The 20,890-nt window shown below is 37.2% G+C and overlaps 1 protein-coding gene and 1 long non-coding RNA gene across 19 annotated transcripts in view; one reads left to right on the top strand and one right to left on the bottom strand.

Moving 5' to 3' along the window:
• LRRFIP2 (LRR binding FLII interacting protein 2) overlaps positions 1 to 20,890 on the top strand; it is a 106,891-nt gene that overhangs the window by 58,927 nt on the left and 27,074 nt on the right. For 7 of the 18 annotated variants that reach the window (XM_082745561.1, XM_082745573.1, XM_082745571.1 and 4 more), the window contains 3 exons: positions 11,091 to 11,135; positions 12,338 to 12,454; positions 15,414 to 15,485. In XM_082745561.1, the coding sequence (XP_082601687.1) occupies positions 11,091 to 11,135; positions 12,338 to 12,454; positions 15,414 to 15,485 (234 nt within the window). Of the gene's footprint in view, positions 1 to 61; positions 119 to 2,361; positions 2,440 to 4,975; positions 5,066 to 11,090; positions 11,136 to 12,337; positions 12,455 to 15,413; positions 15,525 to 20,890 lie in introns of all 18 variants that reach the window. The other 11 variants (XM_082745565.1, XM_082745572.1, XM_082745574.1 and 8 more) reach the window with 3 other exon arrangements.
• Positions 12,408 to 15,396, bottom strand: LOC309872205. Its single transcript, XR_014315729.1, has 2 exons — positions 13,245 to 15,396; positions 12,408 to 13,006 (listed from the first exon to the last, which is right to left on the bottom strand). It is a non-coding gene; the product is annotated as an uncharacterized lncRNA (long non-coding RNA).

Below are 20,890 nucleotides of genomic sequence, written 5' to 3'. Positions count from 1 at the left end.
CCCCCAGCAGGAAAAGGAGCTGGTCATTATTGTAAAACCTTTCTTCTTGGAAACTTTATAGCCATCTGAATACAGTTCTTACTCATCAAGAGCAAGTTCGGCCCGAAGCAGTCCCGTGGTGAGCTGTCTGGTCTCTTTGCATGCTTTTTAGATACTTCAGGTTGTTTCCTTAATCTGTGCTCACAATTTGGAATATTAAGAATGTGTGTTCACTCTCTTGGCATGGATTATCATTTTCCTTAAGTACCCAAAACTCAAGTATACTAATTTGTCCTAATTGGTGTTTACTTTGTGAATCTGACTTAGCACATAATTTCTGAAATGAAATTTCAGTGCCTTTAGAAGTTTTAAAAAATGTGTATTTTTTAATGTGAACTTCTTATCTTTTCAGTGGTGATAACTCATTATACAGGTTGATTGTCCTATGTTTTTCCTTTCCGTCTTGACTTCCTGCATTGAGCCATTTCACTTGCCAGCACTTCAGTCAATGGAGTGAAAGGAGAAGTAATAAAACAAGCCAGCTTTTAAAAACTGTTTACATAAAAGACAAAACTGGGACAATTCTAATCACCCAATCTTTCTGGAATATTAGAACACTTTTTTAAGTTATAAAAGTAATATTAGCTTAAGGAAAGTCCAAAGTAAAAGTCTCCTGACCCTTTCCATATGTCTCCTTCTCTACTGAATGCATTTTGGAGATAGTTTTGTGTCAGCTCATTCTTTTTAGTGGCAGTATATTATCCCACTAGTGTATGGGATGCACATTTCTTTTTCAGGATTTCTTGGATATATTAATTTTTTGGTAGGTATTATTTTGATTTTTTGTTTTTAAATTGAAGTATAGTTGACACACAAGGTGGTTACATTAGTTTCAGGTGTACAACATAGTGATTTGACAACTCTGTATTATGCTGTGCTCCCCACAAGTGTGTAGTTTCCATCTGTCACCATACAATGTGATTACAGTGCCATCGACTAGATTCTCTATGCTGTAGCTTTTGTCCTCGTCACTTGATCATTATAGAACTGGAAGCTTGTATTTCCCACTCCCTGTCGATGGATATTTAGGTTGCTAGATTTTTGCTACAGCAAACACTTGCATAGTGGACTTTTGTATATAAGTATATTTTTGTGTACTTATGAATAGATCTCATATAAAGTAAATTTCTAATCAGTAAGTGATGGGGGTCAAAATAAATAAATAAATGATGTATATATGTTTAAATTATGATGGCATATTGCCATATTGCCCACCAGGAAGACTATACTAATTTACATTTCCAAGGCAAATGTTGACTTTAGGAACTACTTTTTTGTTCTTGACAGTGTCAAAATAGGAGAAATTATTAAAGCAGTTTCTTAATGGTCAATACAGATTGCTTTGTGGTGTGGCATAGGTGAGCCAAAATGGGTTTTCTTTTACATACATATTGGGCTCTGTTCTCCTGCCATTTCCAAGAGGCACTTCTCAAGAATTCCACTCCTTAATGAAAATGTACACAGGAATGTTTAGGAGATAAAGGCTTTTTGATATAAGTAGGAAGTTTACTTTTACCTCACTCTGTAATAAAATTCCACTTGGCAATCCTTGGACCCGGTAGCATTTTTAATGTACCAATGTTATGGCCCTTGCCAATAAAATGGTGGTAATATATTTTCAGTCAAGTGTAGGACCTTGTCCTTGTGTGCTGGCTACATGTTGTTTCATTTGCAAGTTAGATTCAAAGTTATATCTTGGTGATGCCAGAATGGTTCCTTAGTGATGTCAGAATGGAGGTAACCTATACACATGGAAGATGAGCCTCCTGCTGCTTATGAAATAGGAAGAAAACTCTAGGGTGATGTTAGAAATATCTCTACCTGTTGCATAGGAATTAATAAAGGAAAATAAGAATCATCATTTCAGTCCTTGCTGGTAGGAAATTCTGTGTTTGACATACTTCACTTGAAGATATTCTTATATTTTTCTCTCCCAAACTTAAGCATTAAGTATACTTGTTGACCCCCTGATGGGCTTCCCAAAGGGTCTAGTGGTTAAAAAGCATGAAATCCCTAGCTGTTTTTTGTTGGTCTATTTATGCCCTAGCCCTCCAGTTCTGTCCTCTTTTTTCTGTAACTTAAATAAAAGATAAAGTAGTATTTTATTCTGTGTGCTTTTTGGAAATACCATTTGGTTTTCAGTGATGGTTTATTATACTTAGAAGCCACTTTTCTGTCTGACGGTGCACAATAGCTGGTGCCAGTGATAGGCTCTTGGAGAGTAATTGCGTGCTTCCACAAACCTTGCGCAATGTGCTTACAGCCAGGTAAGACCTGTAGTGGCATCACATGTTTTTCATTATCTGCTTTTAATATCTGTAGTTTCCCGATGATGACACTGCAAGCATTGCGTCTTCTGATCGCACCAGTCGTGGGCGAAGGGACAGTGTGGTGAGCGTGGTTTGTATGCAAACTCATACACTTATAAGTTTTTAAGTCGCCCCCCTGTGTGTGATCCTATGAACTCTACTGGAAAGTGAAATTTGCATTTGACAAAAATGAGCAGTTTCCTCAAATTGAGCTTATATGAGTAATTTGCCTTCAAAAATGTGTCCCTGTGAATATGTATTCTCTGTGGGCTATGGAAGCTTTCATCAGTAACTTGCCTCTTTACACCTCTTAGGTGCTGGTCTTTGTATATTTGAAAGATTTTTCAGTTTTTATTCTTTGTTGCTGTTTTATGTGCATGTATTTATGTGCACAGTTCACCAGAAACAAAAAGTTTCTCCAGCAAAATGAATGCTCCGCTTTGCATAAAACTTGTAACTATGGATTACAGATCATGTTGCCATGAGTTGCTTTCTTCATTGTGAATTTGAGATGTATTATTTATAGTTTATACGTCTTAAGACCTGAGAACTTTTTAAGCGTCATTGGTGGCAAAATTTAGAAATCCTGGTAAAAAATTCTGGTTAAAAATGCAACTATCATAGTAATTGTAGAAGCAACAAATAGCTACGCCAAAATACAAATTATGTAATTTCAGATTATTCTTTTGATGATGTTGGAAGTTTTTCAAAGAGCTGATAATGTTTTTGCTCTATTTGAGAATTGACTTGAAAATTACATTGATAAGGATACTATGTCAGCTTAGAGCTAGAAAAGAGCCATGTTTTGTGAACGACTGTAAACCTGAAGATTTCCTAGGAAAGGGGAACACCCAAGTGTTTGTGAGATTTGTTGCCAAAAATGCAGTGATCTAATTAAGGCAGTTGTGGTCCATTGGTGAGCCAGTTAATGCTCATCCTCAGAGCTGAAGGAGAAAAAACAAGCCAGAACACCTGAAAGCCCTTTGGAGAGTGATGGAATGGAAAGGGCAGGCAGGTACTTTAAATTAATGATGCCTGGGTTTGAGCCACTTCTACAACCTATTAGTTGCGTTAGTGGCAATTTATTTGTAATGGGGATCTTAATAATTGTCCTGTAGGTAAGCTTAATATATATGCATTAAATGAATTACTATATGGAGAATAACTACAAAATTCTTGAGACAGTAGGAACCAGTAAAATAGTAGGTATATCTAAATCTAAGTTGTATTATAATTAGTATAAATAAAAATACTGTTGCTTGACTGTACTAGCCCTTAGCAAAACTTCACACTAGTAAGCCTTCTTTGTCTCTGGATGGACTTTCAGATTCCCTTCCTGGAAGGGAAAAGTTTTTAAATAAGGTAATCAGACAGAGCTGAGGTAAGGAAATCTGATGAGTGAGGTAAAAAATACTCCTTACTTATTAATTCGACAAATGTTTATGGAGTACCTGTTACATGTGAGGCATGTATTAAGTGCTGGGAATAATATAGTAGGCTAGACATACTAGATTTCTGACTTCATGGAGCGTATATCCTAGTGAAAGAAATAGAAAATAAACAAGTAAACAAAGGAAGAAAAGTGAAGTAACCCCATGGATTGTGAAGAGAAAAACAGGTGATAGGACGGGGCACATTGAAGGATGCATGTGGGATGGCCAGAGAAGGCTTCCCCAAGGGAAGTGACCTTTGAGCTGGACTTGAAATGGGAGGAGCCAGCTGCTTGAAGAGCTGGAGAAGAGCTTTCTAGGCCAATGACAAAGTCTCAGGTGGGAAAAGACTGATTAGGGGAACCAGAAAGGGGCCAGTGTAGTTCTTCCATTATTTTGCCCCACAGATCCTGGTCTTGAAGAATATGAAAAAGAGAGGGACACCTGGGTGGCTCAGTTGGTTAAGCAAACTGCCTTCTGCTCAGGTCATGATCCCAGTGTCCTGGGATCGAGTCCCACATCGGGCTCCTTGCTCAGCAGGGAGCCTGCTTCTCCCTCTGCCTCTGTCTGCCATTCTGTCTGCCTGTGCTCGCTCTCTCCCTCTCTCTCTCTGATAAATAAATAAAATCTTTAAAAAAAAAAAAGAATATGAAAAAGAGAGAAGTATAGAAATTGGGCAAAAGGAAGAAAAAAAGTACATGTGAAAGGAACAAAGTTCGGTATAAAACATAATAAATGTTGAGAATGTTAAAAAAAAAAAGAAATTGGGCAAAAGGTGCAGTAAACTGCAAAGAACCCTGTGTTGAGCATATATTTGCTTAATGGAGTTGAGAGCTATAATGCACTATACATTTTTGAAATATGGTAGAGGCTTTAGGTCAGTACTCTCTTTGTGAGGATGATACAAGTGCTCAACATGGGAGCCTTGGCCGGCCCTCAGCCATTACATGATCTCTGTGGGATACAGCTCGAGTTAAAGGTGCACAAAGGCTTATTTCAGGGAGCTGTGATTTCCTTTAGGACCCCCTTTACATTTCTTTTCTGCTTTTTTGAGTAGGTTCATTGCTGTGGTTTCCTCATTGCGTGATACTAGATCAAGCACCAAAACAGTGTCTTTTCCCTTGCATGCCATTGTTCTTATCCGTTTCCTCTCTTTTTTCTTAACCTTTAAAGCATGTCATTTTTTCTGATTGAAAGGTTTCTACCGCCGATTATTTTAGTCGCTCCAATCGTAGGGGGAGTATAGTCTCTGAGGTGGATGGCGTCAGTACCCCCGATTTGACCAGCGTGAGTGTCTTGCATGGGAGTTGTTGTGGTGTCTCAGCCTTTTGACTAATGGCTAATACATTAGCTATTTGAAAGTTAGGATCTCAATTTGCTGCTTTAATTTTTATTGGAATACTGTAACCTAAAATATAGTTATTTGTTTTGTTTTGGAATGTATATACTGATATGCTCTGATTAAAAAAAACAACAAAAACTTTTCTGTGAAAATTTACCCATCAGCAGCTCCAACAACTGTCAGTGTTCTGCTGGTTTTGTTTCATCTTTTTCTTTTCCTCTGAATTATTTTAAAGCAGATCCATGGTATTTCCCAGTAGTTCAGTATGCATCTCTAATTGAGAATTTCTTTTTCATGTTCACTCTACCATTATCATACGTAATAAAAATAAAAATAATTCCTTAAAACCTAATACCTAGCCCATATATAGATATTCCAGATCTGTCTTAAAATTTTTCTTCCCTTTTTATTTCGGTGAGTATATAAAGTACTAGACAGATTTTGAAGGTTGAACAATAGAAAATACTATTTAGTAATGTATCACTAATTTACGGTAACTGGGAAGAATTTGAATAGATTTTAATCATTTGGACTATGACATTATCTTGAAGAAATCTCTGTCCATTGCTTTCATGTTTATTGGGAACTAAATTTAGGAAAGATTGTCCAGTAGAGATGCCTCGAGGCATTTCTCTTAATGAAGGAACTCCAACCAGCAGATACCCCTCTGCCTGATCTAATAGCCTCTTTTTCTCTTTCACACCTCCTATCCTTTGCTGGAATTAGTTCTGTTTTGCCCATAGACCAGTGCTGTCTGATTTTCAAGCACTTTGAAGCAGGTGAGAGACAATGTTTCCTAGCCAAAAAGTTAGTTTTTGAATGAAGAGGTATTATTTATATTTAGCACATTGCTGGTTGTATCTAAATAGCTAGTTTTGAATGACTTTAATCTGGAAAATAATTTTAATTGTGGTCCTTAAGTATTCCAATTTGTTAGGTCTTAAACCTGGCTCTATAGCAGCCCTGTCTTGCTCTCTGTCAGATCAGGGAATCTGTATGCCGAGTTGGAAGATTGGCTCCCTGAAATATTGCTCATTTTAATGATTTGCTTAGCAGCCTTTTTTTTGGGTAGATATAAACAATTTAATTTATTTTATACATCTCTTTTTTCTTAAATACTTTGAATTCTGTTAGCCTTTAATTTGTGATGGTGGTTCTGTCCTCCTTACATGTATTTCTTGGCAGTTTATTTTAGTAACTACATAGCAGTGAGAAGCTTGATAGTTTTAAAGAAAGTCTTCCTGCTTCTCCTAATTTAATATAACTCTTTTCTTTACCCAGATAGTTATTTTGGTTTATTTACATATCTTTAAATAAAAAGTATACATATTTAAGGTGTATAACGTGATGATTTGATATATATGCATCATTATATCAAAGCATCACACTCTACGGCTTATAAGCTAAAAGACTCTCTAGAGCAGTGGTTGGCAAATCTGGCCAGCACCCTCTTATTTTATAGCCTGTGAGCTAATGGTTTATATATATATATATTTTTTTCATGGTTATCTAAATACCTATATGATATCCTTAATTTTGCCCTATGGCAAAGCCTAAATATTTGCTGTTCCTCTCTCTAGAGCAAGAATTTTTTCTAATAGTATTTCTTTAAAAGGGTAACTATGCAGCTCATCATAGATAAATGGAAAGTGGACTTGATTTGGTAAGATCACCCCCACACTTTTTGATATGATAAGCTAGGGAATTTGCATTTTTATGTGAAATATCCTGATTTGAAAATGCTGACAATGAATTCAAAATTTTAAAAGACACTTTTAGGCTTCCCCATTGTGGATCAGACATATGTATACATTCTGCTGCATTTATAACTTCTGAACTAGGAGTGCTGAAAAGGGTGCCAGGCCCAGATTTGGCAAAACTCATTATACAGTTTTTATGATTGCTCTAGCCTCTGGTCTTTTCTTCTGCACTGTTCCTTTGTCCCATCCATCAGGCTGGGGAAAAGGACGTAAATGTGCTTTCATTTTACTGATTGTTAATAGACTATTTCTGAATGGAATCCTCAGCCATTTTTGCTTTAGGAGATTATTAAAATCAATTGCTCCCTTCCCTTCTGTGGTTAGAGAATCAGTCTTCACTTTTCTGGTTGTTTTTCTTTTTTAACCATCAGATAGAATTTTTGATCATATTATCACATCTATATATAACATTAGAAGTTGGAGGATTAGACTCCAATAACTATATTAAACGAAACTATAAATATGTTGATTAAGTTAATTCAAATGCCTTAGTATGAATACCTTTATCTTCTGATCATATATATTACATTAGATTTACTGTTAAAGTTGGCAGAGTGGGTGCTGCATGCTATAAGTTATATACATCAGATATGCATAGCTCAATTATATCAGGTCTCTGATATTCTTTTTTAATTTTTTAAAGATTTTATTTATTTGAGAGAGCGAGAGATAGAGAGATACACACACACACACACACACACACACACCATGAACAGGGGGGAGGGGTCGAGAGAGAGGGAGAAGCAGACTCCCCTCTGAGTAGGAAGCCAGATGTGGAACTCAGTCCCAGGACTCTGGGATGATGACCTGAGCAGAAGGCAGATGCTTAACCAACTGAGCCACCCAGGTGCCCTCAAATCTCCTTTTAAGAAAAAAAGTGTAATGAGAACAAGATACAGGTCTTTATTGCTAAACAACTCTTTCAAAAAAAAATCTTGTTTTCCTTTTGAGAGAGAGAGTGGGTGCACACAAGGGGAGGGGAGGAGGTAAAGAGAATTAAAGCCAGCTCCACGCTTAGGCTCCACACTCTTCCAGTGTAGAGCCTGACCTGGGGCTTGATCTCATGATCCCTGAGCCAAAATCAAGAGGCAGGAGTGTCTGCCAGCAGGGAGGATGGGGGCGGGGAGAAGGAGATAGCATCTCCAGCAGACTCCCTACTAAGCAGGAAGCTGGATATGGGGCTCTATCTCAGGACCCTGAGATCATGACATGAGCTGGAATTAAGAGTCCAGCACTTAACCAGCTGAGCCACCCAGATTCTCTTCCTCTTCTTTTCACGTTAATACTAATATGAAATACTGCAAGCTTGTTAGCTGACTTCCAAGTTCCAGCTATCAAAGAAGCCCTTTTCTGGATTGGAAAATTACCTATTTAATTATTTAAGGGTACAATGACATGATATTTACTTGAAACTTTTTGAGAATAGTATGCTATAATTAACATTAATGACTAAGTCCCAAGGGCCATATTTGTTGGGGACAGAGGAGGGGAAGCTTTTCTTAGTGTTTTTTTGTTTTGGGGTTTTTTTTTTTACTTGATTTACTTTTAGTATTGTTTCTATCTCAGCTTAATTTGCATGTTTTATAGGATTGTGACCATATTGTATATGCAGCCTTTGTTTTCTGCTTTCTCACTTACTAATCTTAGAAATGTTTTATATATTAGTACATATTCATATTTTCCACTGTTATTTATACAGTTTTTTTTTATCAGCTGTAGTCATGTTTTGCATTAGATCCTCTTGCTCATCCTATAGCTGAAAACCAACCTTCCCTATTTTATACCTTAATATATTAAGCATGATTAAATGTTATTCCATTGAAAAGCCTTTTCAGGATCTGGCAGACTCTGGGTCATCATTATAAACACTAGTGTGTCATTGCAGAGCCATTGTACAGAGCTCTGGGCTGCTAGAGAGAGCACTGGGGCTTTTAGAACAGCAGGTTTCAAGTAGCTTTTTGTCTAAATGGAAGGCAGCACATAGTATAACACAATCTGAGAAGTGAGAACTGGAGTCTCTGGCCAAGTCACTGCAGCCCAAATGACTGGACTGCGGCATGGCTGCTCTTGGCATTTTTTGCTGCCTTAACAATTCCTGAGGTTTGGCGCATGATCAGTTTGGGTTGCGACAGTTGGGATCTGTCAGAAGACAGTGAAAGCAATAGAGTCAACATTGCGATGGACTAGTTCAGTGATGCAGCTTCTGAAATGTAAGATCATTTCAAGATGACTGTTAAGAAAAATAGGTGGATTTGGGGGGTCCTTTTGGGAGCCAGGATTTCAGATAGACCTAGAAGAGTGTTTCTGAATGTTGCTTTTCTGTTTAACTCATTAGTAGAAGAGGGGTGGGATGTACTCTGAGGAATATATGGCTGTTTTATTCAGTTACAGTATTTCTTTGATTCTAAAGAATAACCCTCTTAAGTATCAGGCATCGTGTTACTAGTACAAATGTGATGGAAGTTTATTCCTTTTTGCGACAATAATTGCCAGTATTAAAAACTACTGTTATGGTTTGTTTCCAAAAACATTTTATATGTGATTTTTAAAAAAATCAAAGTTAATTAAAATCAATTCTTTTTTAAGAGTATTACAATAAAAAGAAGCAAAAAGATCAAAGTCTAAGATAGTATTTATATTACTGAATAAAGTAAACACCTTTTATATAAATACTGAGAGGAAAAAATGAACATGATAAATGTGGGCAGTGAAAAAGAACAGAAAAACTTTCAAATATGAGGAAATTAGAATGAAGTGATCTGAATAGAGCCGGAAATAAAAACATTTTGTATATTAATAATTAACTGAGGAAAGTTTTTGAATCTTTTTTCTAGACTGGGCTGGGAGGGTTGATGTAGGAGTTGGAGTCTCGATATATTTTCATTTAGTTAAATCTCTCTGTGACTTTTTCCCCTAATGGTAATTGGGGCTGTATATACAGGTAAATTATATGAACGCAGGGTTAAAGATTCACAAATCCGAGATCTGGACTCATCCCTGACATTTAGTAGTCGTTCAACTTTGAGGAAAATCTTTCACCTCTTGAATTTCTCTTTCCTCAGCTGTAAGGTCAGGGTTTGGAATTAGACCTCTAAGGTACCTCTCTTTATGAAAGAAACACTAATCCTATCTGCAGAAGATAGGATAACTCCCTTATGGTGTTCCCAGACATGCCCAGACAATAGGACAATATGCTGTTGTTAAAGTAAATGAAGTAAGTCTGTAAATACAGATGGGGTATGATTCATTTACTCATTTGCGCAGCAAATTGTGAATCCTTCTGTATGCTAGGTGCTATTTTTGATGTTAGGAATGCAGAAATGATCATAGAGACATAGAGCATATAATAAAGAGAAAGAGATCAAATGATAAATAAGTGAATAGATATCATGGGATTAGGGAGTAATAAATGCCAAGAAGAAAAATGAGGTAGTTTCTTTAATCTCTGAAACTTGGAGAAAAAGAAGATATAGAATATATTTGAGACATAACTTTAGCGTTTGTTAAAGACTTGGGGGCTGGTTGCCCTTGGATGAAGAATTGGAAGGTTTGGGTGTGGTATATTAGGTAGAGAGGTTTATACTTCACATACCCTTTTGTGCTGTTTTTTGTTTGTTTGTTTGTTTTTTTGACACCTGTGAATGTATTGCTTAAAAAAGTAAAACAACAACAACAACAAAAGCCAAAGAACTGAATCCTTATGAGCTATGGGGGAAATCTTTTTTGATGATATATTTAACTTGCTTTAATCAAATTTGAACTTTTTCGGCCAAGTGTACTCATCTTAATCTATGTGTCCTGTGTCCTAATAATGTTTAGATAATAAAGTTTTTGGCTTTTGGTTTTATCAGTCTTTTCCTTTTGATGTGTACAGGGTTTTTTTTTTTGGTGTTAATATTTGCATTGCCAAAGCTCAAGTTTACATGTTTTTCTTTAACATGTTTCAAATACCATGAAAAGAAAATCTGCAAATTCTAAACTTCTGCATAAGGACAGCTTGCTTACCGCATGTCATCCTTAGGATAAGAATTAAAGTTCTTGACATTTTGTCTTATGTGTCTCAACTTTTATTTCAGTTTCAATATGTTTACTTTTAGGTTCCAAACATCAGTTGAACTTGGAGAACTCAAATGAGGTCAATTCTTTTTTCCCTCAAAAACCCCCAGCATGCTAAGCATCTTTACTGATTTTTATCTCTGTTCTTTTCTAGTTGGATGAAAAATCTGACAAACAGTATGCTGAAAATTACACAAGGGTGAGTACATAAATTCCTAAGGGAATTAGATTCTCAAGGTCAATTAAACTTAATTTCTATTGCTTTTTCCTTATTTTACTACATTTGAACTGGTGGAGCTACTCTTCCTTTCTTCATCTATTTCCTGTCCTTGACCCCCCAAATTCCTCTGAGGTTGAATCATGTGAAGCACTGGGAAGAGAAAAGACACTGCATTTTATTTCCTTGAATGTCACTTCTTAAGCTTTTGGCTGCTCTTTTGATTTTCATTCCCTAGAATTCGATCCTGAGAAGCCATTAAACACTGAAAATGAAGTGTCTTTAGGAATGGTGGTGACAAACTCTGAAGGTTCCCCCCCCCCCCATGCTTAATTTTTTTTTTTTTTGAGGTAAAATAACCTTTTTCTAAGAGTTGTTTTGGGCTAAAGTCTCTAACTTCTAGAGTATTTTTAGAAAGAAAAAACAGTTAAAAGAAGTAGGTAAAATTTATTTAAATAGTATATTTTATTTAACCCAAATATGTCAATGTAATCTATGTGTAAAAGTATTAATGAGATATTTTACATTATTTTTTTCCATGCAAAGCCTTTGAAATCTGGTTATGTATTTTACAATTAAAAATAAAATCTCAATTTGCACTAGCCATATGTCAGATGCTAAGTAGCCTCACATGGCTAATGGCTGCTGTATCGGACAGCGTAGGTCTGTGTCATTTATTAATCCAATAGTATAATCTTGCATTTAAACTAACTGTGGGACTAGCAGTCTAAATTCATAGTGATATACAATTTGCTCGAGCTGCCAATTTTGTTTCCAGCTCTATCCAAGTATTAGAAAAGGAAAAGATTCTAAAAGAGCAGCTTCAGGAACTCAGTAGGACTGCTAATCAGCATACCAGTTATAAGTCCTGAACTGTTTTAAATTAATCTGATGTGCTCACCCCCCCAGTGTTGTTTACAATATAGCAAAGATAAACTTAGAAAACAACTTGCACACAAACTATTTCCTTTGTTATTATGAATTCTAGATTCCAGTAAAGTGTTGAAGTGAACAAAGTTATGCGTAGTATGCCTGGGCCCTTCTCTGGATACCTTCTTCCCGCAGCAGTCTACACTGTCTGCACATTCTCATCCATATCCCACCCCAAGCCCATTTTTAGTTTCTATGGCAAACGTATTTGGAAAGAAAGAAGACTTAGATGTGTCCCCTTCCTCTTTCTCCAGCCTTCATCTCGGAATTCTGCCTCAGCAACAACCCCTCTAAGTGGAAACTCATCCAGACGAGGGAGTGGAGACACCAGCAGCTTAGTAGATCCAGACACCTCATTAAGTGAATTGCGGGTAAACTGCAGTCTTCGGTTTGCTTTTTCAAAACTGTTTTTTGGCTTCTTTGTGGTATAGTATACTGGAACTATTTAACATTTAATGTGACATAGTAAAAAGAAAAGGACTATGAGTTCTTTAAAAAAAATTGTTAAAGACAGTTCAAGAATGTGACTCAGGTCTGAAAGGAAGGAGATTAGTTAATTCATTTTTCTGTTCTGTTTCCTGAACATTTGATGATACTGGAATGAGTTCTGCTAATTTACAGGTGCCAAAAAACTTGTTAACCTCTGTAAAGTGATTCTCTCAGAAATAGTTGGCCATATTTTAAATGGAAAATATGGATATGCAAGGAATCAGACTCTAGAAATTGTTAGTCTTTTGAGCCATTATGGTATTATTTGGCTGCTTGAATATAGTTATCTCTCAATTTTCCATGATCGGTGTAGTGATATTTGGGATAAGAGAAATACTGGAGTTGAGTCCCCTGGGTTGAGTCCCCGTCTTATTAACCTTTTTATTTTAAAAGTGAGGACTTTCAAAATGTATTTGAATGTCTGTTTGCTGAACCTGCTATTTTTCCTTTCTTTTTTTTTTTTTTAAAGATTATTTATTTATTTATTTATTTGACAGAGAGAGATCACAGTAGGAGAGAGGAAGGGAAGAGATCAGAGAGAGAGAGGAAGGGAAGCAGGCCCCCTGCTGAGCAGAGAGCCCGATGTGGGACTCGATCCCAGGACCCTGAGATCATGACCTGAGCCGAAGGCAGTGGCTTAACCCACTGAGCCACCCAGGCGCCCCGCTGAACCTGCTATTTTTGAGCAAGGGGGGAAGTATAGTAATAAAAATTGCATTCATTCATTCATTCATTCATTCACTCAACATTTACTGAGCCCTTGGCCCCAGAGATTCAGGCTGTGAAACACACTGTGAACTTTAGGAGTTCACTGTTTCATAGGGAAGACAAACTGATAGAAACCAGGAAAACCAAGTTGTGTGATACTAGGTCATAGCCAGAATAGGGCTATTAAGGCAGTTCAGAGATGGGTCAGCTATTTTGGACTAGGAAAAAAGATAACAAAGGCTTTTCAGAGGAGACACACTCTGAGCTAAGGTATGAAGGAAGAATACAAATGAACCAGGCATAGTTGAAGGGCAAAGCCTTTCTCAGAACTTCAGAGAACCTTCTGGTATAGTATAGTTGCCCAAGGGTAGGATAAGAAGTGAGGAGGAGGGGTGGGTGAGGGGCAGACCAGAAGGTAGTCGTGGCTCAGTCCACAAAGCCTCATGTATGGGAGCCTAGAATGCATTTGGTTTTCCTCTGGCAACTGTGGGATATTAAAAAGGGGAGTTGAGAGTATCTGATTTGCATTCGTAAAGAGTGACCCCAGATTGGAGGAAGCACTGGAGGTGAGGGGAGCAGTACCCTGTGGCTGAATAGTGAAGTCAAAACTGTCATGGAAGAAGATGTAGGAAACTTGCTCTGAAGAGAATACTGGAATTGATTGGTCAATAGCAGAGAGAGATAGGAGGCTAAGAGGTTGTGTTTTCTTTCAAAGATGGGCTTGAATATTATTTTCATTGCTTGACTTGAGCCAGTAGAGAGAAGACAAGAAGGCAAAGGAAGGAGAGGGTGACTGAGGAGCAGAGTGCCTGAGGCATGCCTAGGGTGCAGATGGAGGAGGGCCAAATGTGGAGGTTCCCTGGTGCTGATGCAATGGGGAGGAGGTGGGGACTGGGGTACTGAGTCAGATTGTCGGTGGGTTGGAGCAGGAGTCCGGCTTGAGGTGGGCAGCGTATAAAAGCAGGCCAGTGGTTAGAGGGTGGCGAGGATTGTAGCAGTGGCAGTCAGGAGGAAGGAGAGCTGCATCTGGCTGACATGGCATGACTTTGCAAGTATCACTATTTACCAAGCTCTTACTAAGTACCAGGCATAGGTGCTGGGGGTGCAGAGTTGAGTAAAATAAACTCTTGCCTTCAGTGGAACAGAACACAGGAGGACAAGGCTCTTCAGCCTCACAGCTTAGCTTATGCTTGCTGTTTCCTTTTATTGCTTCTTTAAGAGAATGACTTGACTTGCTTAAAGAAAGTGAGAGTTGTATCCTCACACTCAGCTCCTTGTAGCCCTTTGATGTGTGTTGAATGAATCAATGAGCAGAAGACAGACAAACCTACTAAGGAGGGAATGAAGAGGGTCACTGTCCTTGGAGAATTGGTCCTATCTCTATTGCAGAATGGTACTTAGGGAAAATAACCACAGAAGTTATTTTCTCCTTAAATCAAGTATCTGAGTAGATTGTATGTAGCAGAGTCAGGAAAACTGTATTTTCCATTTAAAATTTGACCTGTTTTATTTTTAAGGATTATGGTAACATTTGGAGCAGGTGCTCTTTTCTCATCATTTAAATGGCATCCTCAGCATAGACTCTCTCATTTGACATAATGTTTAAAATGTTGGTGTTGAACTTTCTTCCCTTTATTTTCTCCCAAATTATTTGTGGTTGGTAAGCACGTCATTAAAAGGCAACTTTGGTCATATCCATTTATTACAGTTTTAAAAACTTTAAAATTTCCTGCTTATAATTAATTTACTGCATTTTACTAGTTCTAGGTGAAGCATTATGTTAAAAATGATTTGAATGATTTATAACATTTTTAATATTACATGTTATAAATATTATAATTTATACATCTTTTTTCCATATATACCCCCTTTGCTAAAGCTGTTTCAAAACATGTTAATGCCAAGAAAATATTGAACACTTTAGCTGATTACTCCCGACCTTCTCCAGCCCCACATACCCTGACCTGTTTGCCCTCTTCCATGGTTTGGAGTGACGGTTATGCTTGTGTACTTTGATTTCTCTGCTTTTAGTCTGGAATATGCAAAAGTAGTTCACATTTTCATCTGGATCTTTGAGACTTGAGATATGTTTGTGCGTGGTTTTATGCAATGGTTCATTCCTATGTCCTGCAGGATATCTATGACCTTAAGGACCAGATACAGGATGTAGAAGGGAGATACATGCAAGGGCTTAAAGAACTAAAGGTATCAGGGCCCATTCTGCAGCCCAAGCATGCTATATCTGTACGTAGAAGGGTTGGGTAATGTTGGTTTCACAAGTCCTGTTAACCTCAGTGCACAGAGCTTTACTAACAGTGTTTGTCTTTCAAGCATGTGCTTAACCTGCAATGCATAGGAAAGGTGAACTTTCAGTCTCTGCTTATGTCTAAATGTTTAGTATGGTTTTTGGAATATTCAGTAAAAGATATTTACTATATCTTTGAGTTTTTAAACCTTGTAAAATTCTTGCATGTCCCTTATATCTTAGCCATACAAAATCCAATTGGGCAAACTCTTAAACTCTGAATATGTGTGTGTGTGTGTGTGTGTGTGTGTGTGTGTGTGTTGTGTATACCACACATTTTTTAAAAATTGAAAATTAGACCTTAAAATTCTTCCATGCTAAATGAGAGAGTATTGCCTATTTCTGTCACCAAATTCAGTCAGTATTAAAAACAGAAGGAAGAAAACATCTACAAGTGTATTATTATAAATACTCCTTTTGGAGGAAGGACCCTGAGGTAGGAGGCCTGTGTTTTTGTTTTGTTTCTTCTTCTTTTCCCTTTTTAAACTATAGGTCAAAAAGAATTAAACAGATTTAGTGCTTTAAAGAATTTGGGGGTAAATTTAAATGGGCCTAACTTTTCCAAGCAAGGAAGGCTACCCAGTTTTCAATATTTAAGTGTCCAAGTGAGGCAGACAGTTTGGTTGTCCTGGGTTATCCATGCTCTTCCCCCTGTTTTATTATGAAGTTCAAACCTAATATGAGGAAACTAAGTTTTCCTGAACACGTTCATGTCCCTATCTGAAATAGAAAAATACACATCAGGCCTCTAAAATCACATAAGTAAGGCATTCAGGAAGGTGATTCAGGATATGCCCAAAGGACGAAGCATAGGCCTAATGGGCAAGGCTTTCATCAGCTTCCCTGGCATGATGTGAAGTAGTCCAATTAGCAGTCAGAAGCTTTATGTGTATGATTATTGTCCATAAGGAACTTAGGGTTAAGACTCAGGACCAAAAAGGGTAGGAAGTCCTATGGAGAGTGCCTGTGAAGGTAGTGTGGATGCTGCTGATACAGCAGTGTAAGGCTATCAGTAAACATAGAAGAATTACAGAGGTAGTATGCAGATGTGCTCAGTTAGTTTTAATGTCTCTAAACTTCAAGACATTTGGAAATATCTTGGATCAAGGGAACAAATCCTATATATTAAGTAAATACACTCATACTGAAAATAGGTATCAGGAAAGCAGGCAAGTGATTCAGAGGCATTCTTACTTGCTTTTTATTTTATTTAAAACATTTTTCCTTTTATTTTAGATCAACTATTTATTACATTCTTTGAAAGATACAGAAGAACAGATTAAATTTATTTGAGACCAAACAGATACAAGATCCCTCTTTTTTAAGAAAAAAGGCAAGACCTAATGTTCCTCACATAAATGATACCATGCTAAGGAAAACTTTAGGAAATACATTAAATATATCCATGTTCAGTGCAAGTTTTAGGCATATCCAGAGTAAAGGAAAAATTACATTGTGATATACAGTGGTGTATCCTGCTTTATTTTTTTCATTTAGAAGAGACGCATTTTATTTATTGTTATGTTTATTTATTTTATTGAACTATAACATATAGTGCTGTATCAGTTTTAGGCATACAACATGATAGAAGAATTTTCTACATTATCCAGTGCTCATCATGATATGTGTACTCTTAATCTCCTTGTCTGTTTCATCCATCCTACCCACACCTCCGTTTTTCCCCCAACCCCCCACCTTTTCATAATTCCTGGTCACCATATAATTGAGTTTGACTTCAGGTTATATTTATCCTTGAAATGACTTTTTTTTTTTTTTTTAAGATTTTATTTATTTGACAGAGAGAAATCACAAGTAGGTAGAGAGGCAGAGAGAGAGAGAGAGGAGGAAGCAGGCTCCCTGCGGAGCAGAGAGCCCAACATGGGGCTCGATCCTAGGACCGTGGGATCATGACCTGAGCTGAAGGCAGAGGCTTTAACCCACTGAGCCACTCAGGCGCCCCTTGAAATGACTTTTAAGTGGAAGAAAAATTGCTTAAAAAATGGTCTGATTGGTGATCAAGCGCAATGGTGTAAATGTATCCTATTAAAAAAGGATAATGGGTCATGGCTTATGACATTGTTCTTGATTAAATGAGGCAGTCTTTGGGGTGCTTTTCCTCATTTTAGCCTTCATGCGGAACCACCGGGGTTTTGTTAAATCACAGGGTGCCAGACCCTACTCCAGGGTTTTCTCATTCAGTGGTTCTGGGATGTGGCTGAAAATTTGCACATTTACCCTAATGCTGTTGCTGCTAGTTTATAGAGTCTATGTTGCAAAATCACTGCCTTAGACACATTTAAGTAAAACTAATTCCTAATAGATACCACTATGTAAGCTAGATTGAAATAATTAAAACTATCTTGACTTAAATTTAAAACCATCTTCCATGGTCTGTTGTTCAAAGAAGGTATGTGCCATAACTGCTACATCAAATTTATTGTTAAATATTGTGTTTTTGCATCTATTGTGAAACTATCTAAGATTCTGATGTTCATGTAGTTATGTCTCCTCTTCTGTGGGACTGAGCTGTCAGGAAGACTTTTTTTTTTTAATGCTACTACCCCCTCTCAGGGGATCAGAATCATTCTAAATTCTCTATTATATTAGGATCCCACTATATTTAAACCATTATACAATGACTTTGCTTCTATTTTTTATTTGGGTTATATTTGTTCCCAGTCATGATATAAATGTTGCCTATTAATACAGCCCTCGTTTATGAAGCATTCTTACTATGTGTGTATCCTTATGGAGAGACACTTCACATGTAGAATTTACTCATTTAAAGTGTACACCATTCAAGTGGTTTTTCGCATAGTTACAGTGTTGTACAATCATCACCGCAACCCTGTTTTAGAATGCTTTCATTACCCTAGAAAGAAACCCTGTCCTAATTAGCAGTCATTCCTCACTCTTTCTCTTCCTCTTCCACACCCAGCCCTGGGTAACCACTAATCTATTTTCTGTCTCTGTGGATTTGTCTATTCTGGACATTTCATATAAATGGAATCATATAATATGTAGTCTTTTGTGATTCACTTCAGTTGGTATAATGTTTCCAAGATTCATCCACGTTGTAACAACCAACCAACCTTCCTTCCTTCCTTCCTTCCTTCCTTTCTGTCTCTCTATCTCTCTGTCACAACTGGATACTATTGCAATGTGTGGATTTACCACACATATAAGCATTTTGCTTATATGGCAGTTGATGGACTTTTAGGCTGTTTCCAGTTTTTGGCTGTTATGAAGAATGTTGCTGTGAACATTTGTGTACACATTTTTGTATGGACATACCTTTTCATTTCTCCTAGATAGATACCTAGGAGGACAATCACTGGGTCATAGGGTAACAATATATTTAACATTTTGAGGAATTGTCAAACTGTTTTCCAAAGCAGCTGCAGTATTTTGCATCCTCCCCATCAATGTATGAGGCTTCTAGTTTTTCCACATCCTCACCAACACTTGTTAATATTGTTTCTGCTTTTTTTTTTTTTTAATCATTGCCATCATAGTAAGTCTGACAAGGCATCTCGTTTTGGTTTTTATTTTTTTTTTAAAGATTTTATTTATTTGACAGAGATCACAAGTAGGCAGAGAGGCAGGCAGAGAGAGAGGGAAGCAGGCTGCCCTTTGAGCAGAGAGCCTGATGTGGGACTTGATCCTAGGACCCTGAGATCACAACCCAAGCTGAAGGCAGAGGCCCAACCCACTGAGCCACCCAGGCACCCCTCTCATTGTGGTTCTGATGTGCATTTCTTAATTATTAACAATGTTGTGCCCATCTTCGTGCACGTAGTGGTCATTTGCATATCCTGTTTGGAGAAATTTCTCTTCAGATCCTCACCCATTTTTAAATTGAATTCTTGTTCTTTATATATTTTGGGTACAAGTCCCTAATCAGATATAAAATTTATAAATATTCTCTACCATTGTGTGGGTTGTCTTTTTTTTTTTTTTTTTTGTAATGCTTTCTTGATGGTACTGTTTGTGGCACAAAAGTTTTTAATTTTGATGAAGTCTTCCATTGATAGTAGTTTTGGTACTGTATCTAGGAAACCTACTCCTGTCTTCTGCAGGCTCATGAAGATTTAGCGCTATGTTTTCTTTGAAGAATTTTAGAATTTTAGCTCCTGCATTTAGGTCTCTGATCCATTTTGAGGTTATTTTTGTGTACAGTGTGATGTAGGAGTCAACTTTATTCTTTTGCATGTGGATATTCTGCTGTCCCAACACCATTTATTGAAAAACTATTCCTTTCCCATTGAGTTGTTTGGGTACCCTTGTCAAGAGTCAGTTGATCGCAAATGTAAGGGTTTTGGACTGTCATTTCTATATCTTTGATCTTGGTTTGTTGAACATTTACATTAGTATTTTTTAAGTTTATTTTTTCAGTGTTCTCAGATTCATTGTTTACTCACCACACACAGTGTTCTGTGCAATACGTGCCCTCCATAATATCCACCACCAGGCTCACCAGGCTCCAGCCCCCACTCCAAAACCCTCAGTTTGTTTCTCAGAGTCCACAGTCTCTCATGGTTCACCTCCCTCTCTGATTTCACCTAACTCACTTCTCCTATCTCCCCATGTTCTCCGTGTTATTCCTTACGCTCCACAAATAAGCAAAACCATACGATAATTGACTCTCTCTGCTTGACTTACTTCACTCAGCATAATCTCCCCCAGTCACGTCCATGTTGATATAAACATTAGTATTTTTAAAATTTATTTCTAAAAGTAATGAGTTTTTTTAATGTGAAATGCTTTTTCTTTTAAGATTTTATTTATTTGAGTTAGAGTGAGAGAGAGCAAGAGTGAGAGAGAGCACAAGCAGGAGGTAGGGGAAGAAGGAGAGGGAGAAGCAGGCTCTCCACTGAGCAGGGACCCCGATGTGGGATCGCAAGACCCTGGGATCACGACCTGAGCCGAAGGCAGATATTCACCAACTGAGCCACCCAGGTGCTCCAAAATGTTTTTTCTTTTTAGCCTTAAAAACTGTTAGTAGGTAGTAATAATCTACCAAATTAGATAGTAGTAATCAAACCAAATTAGATAGTTATTAAAAAATAGGCTTGTTAAAAAAATAGGCTTGTAAGCTGTTTTAAGCAGAAAAGTTTGAATTAGATAAAAGTTCAGGCGTTTTGTTATTGTTCTTTTTAAATCATTTTTATATTGTTTGCTTATGTAAGAATGACCAGAATTTGAATAATTGTTAGAAAAAATGCTTATGCTTTTACATTAGCATTATTATACAGAACAAGAAAGTATTGAAAACAGATGTCTGGAAAGTAGCAAAATTCAAACG

This window comes from Mustela nivalis (assembly GCF_964662115.1).
Source record: "Mustela nivalis genome assembly, chromosome: 1".
Taxonomy (NCBI): Eukaryota; Metazoa; Chordata; class Mammalia; order Carnivora; family Mustelidae; genus Mustela; species Mustela nivalis.
Note: the sequence above shows the minus strand (reverse complement) of the source record. Positions and strands in the feature narration are given on the sequence as shown.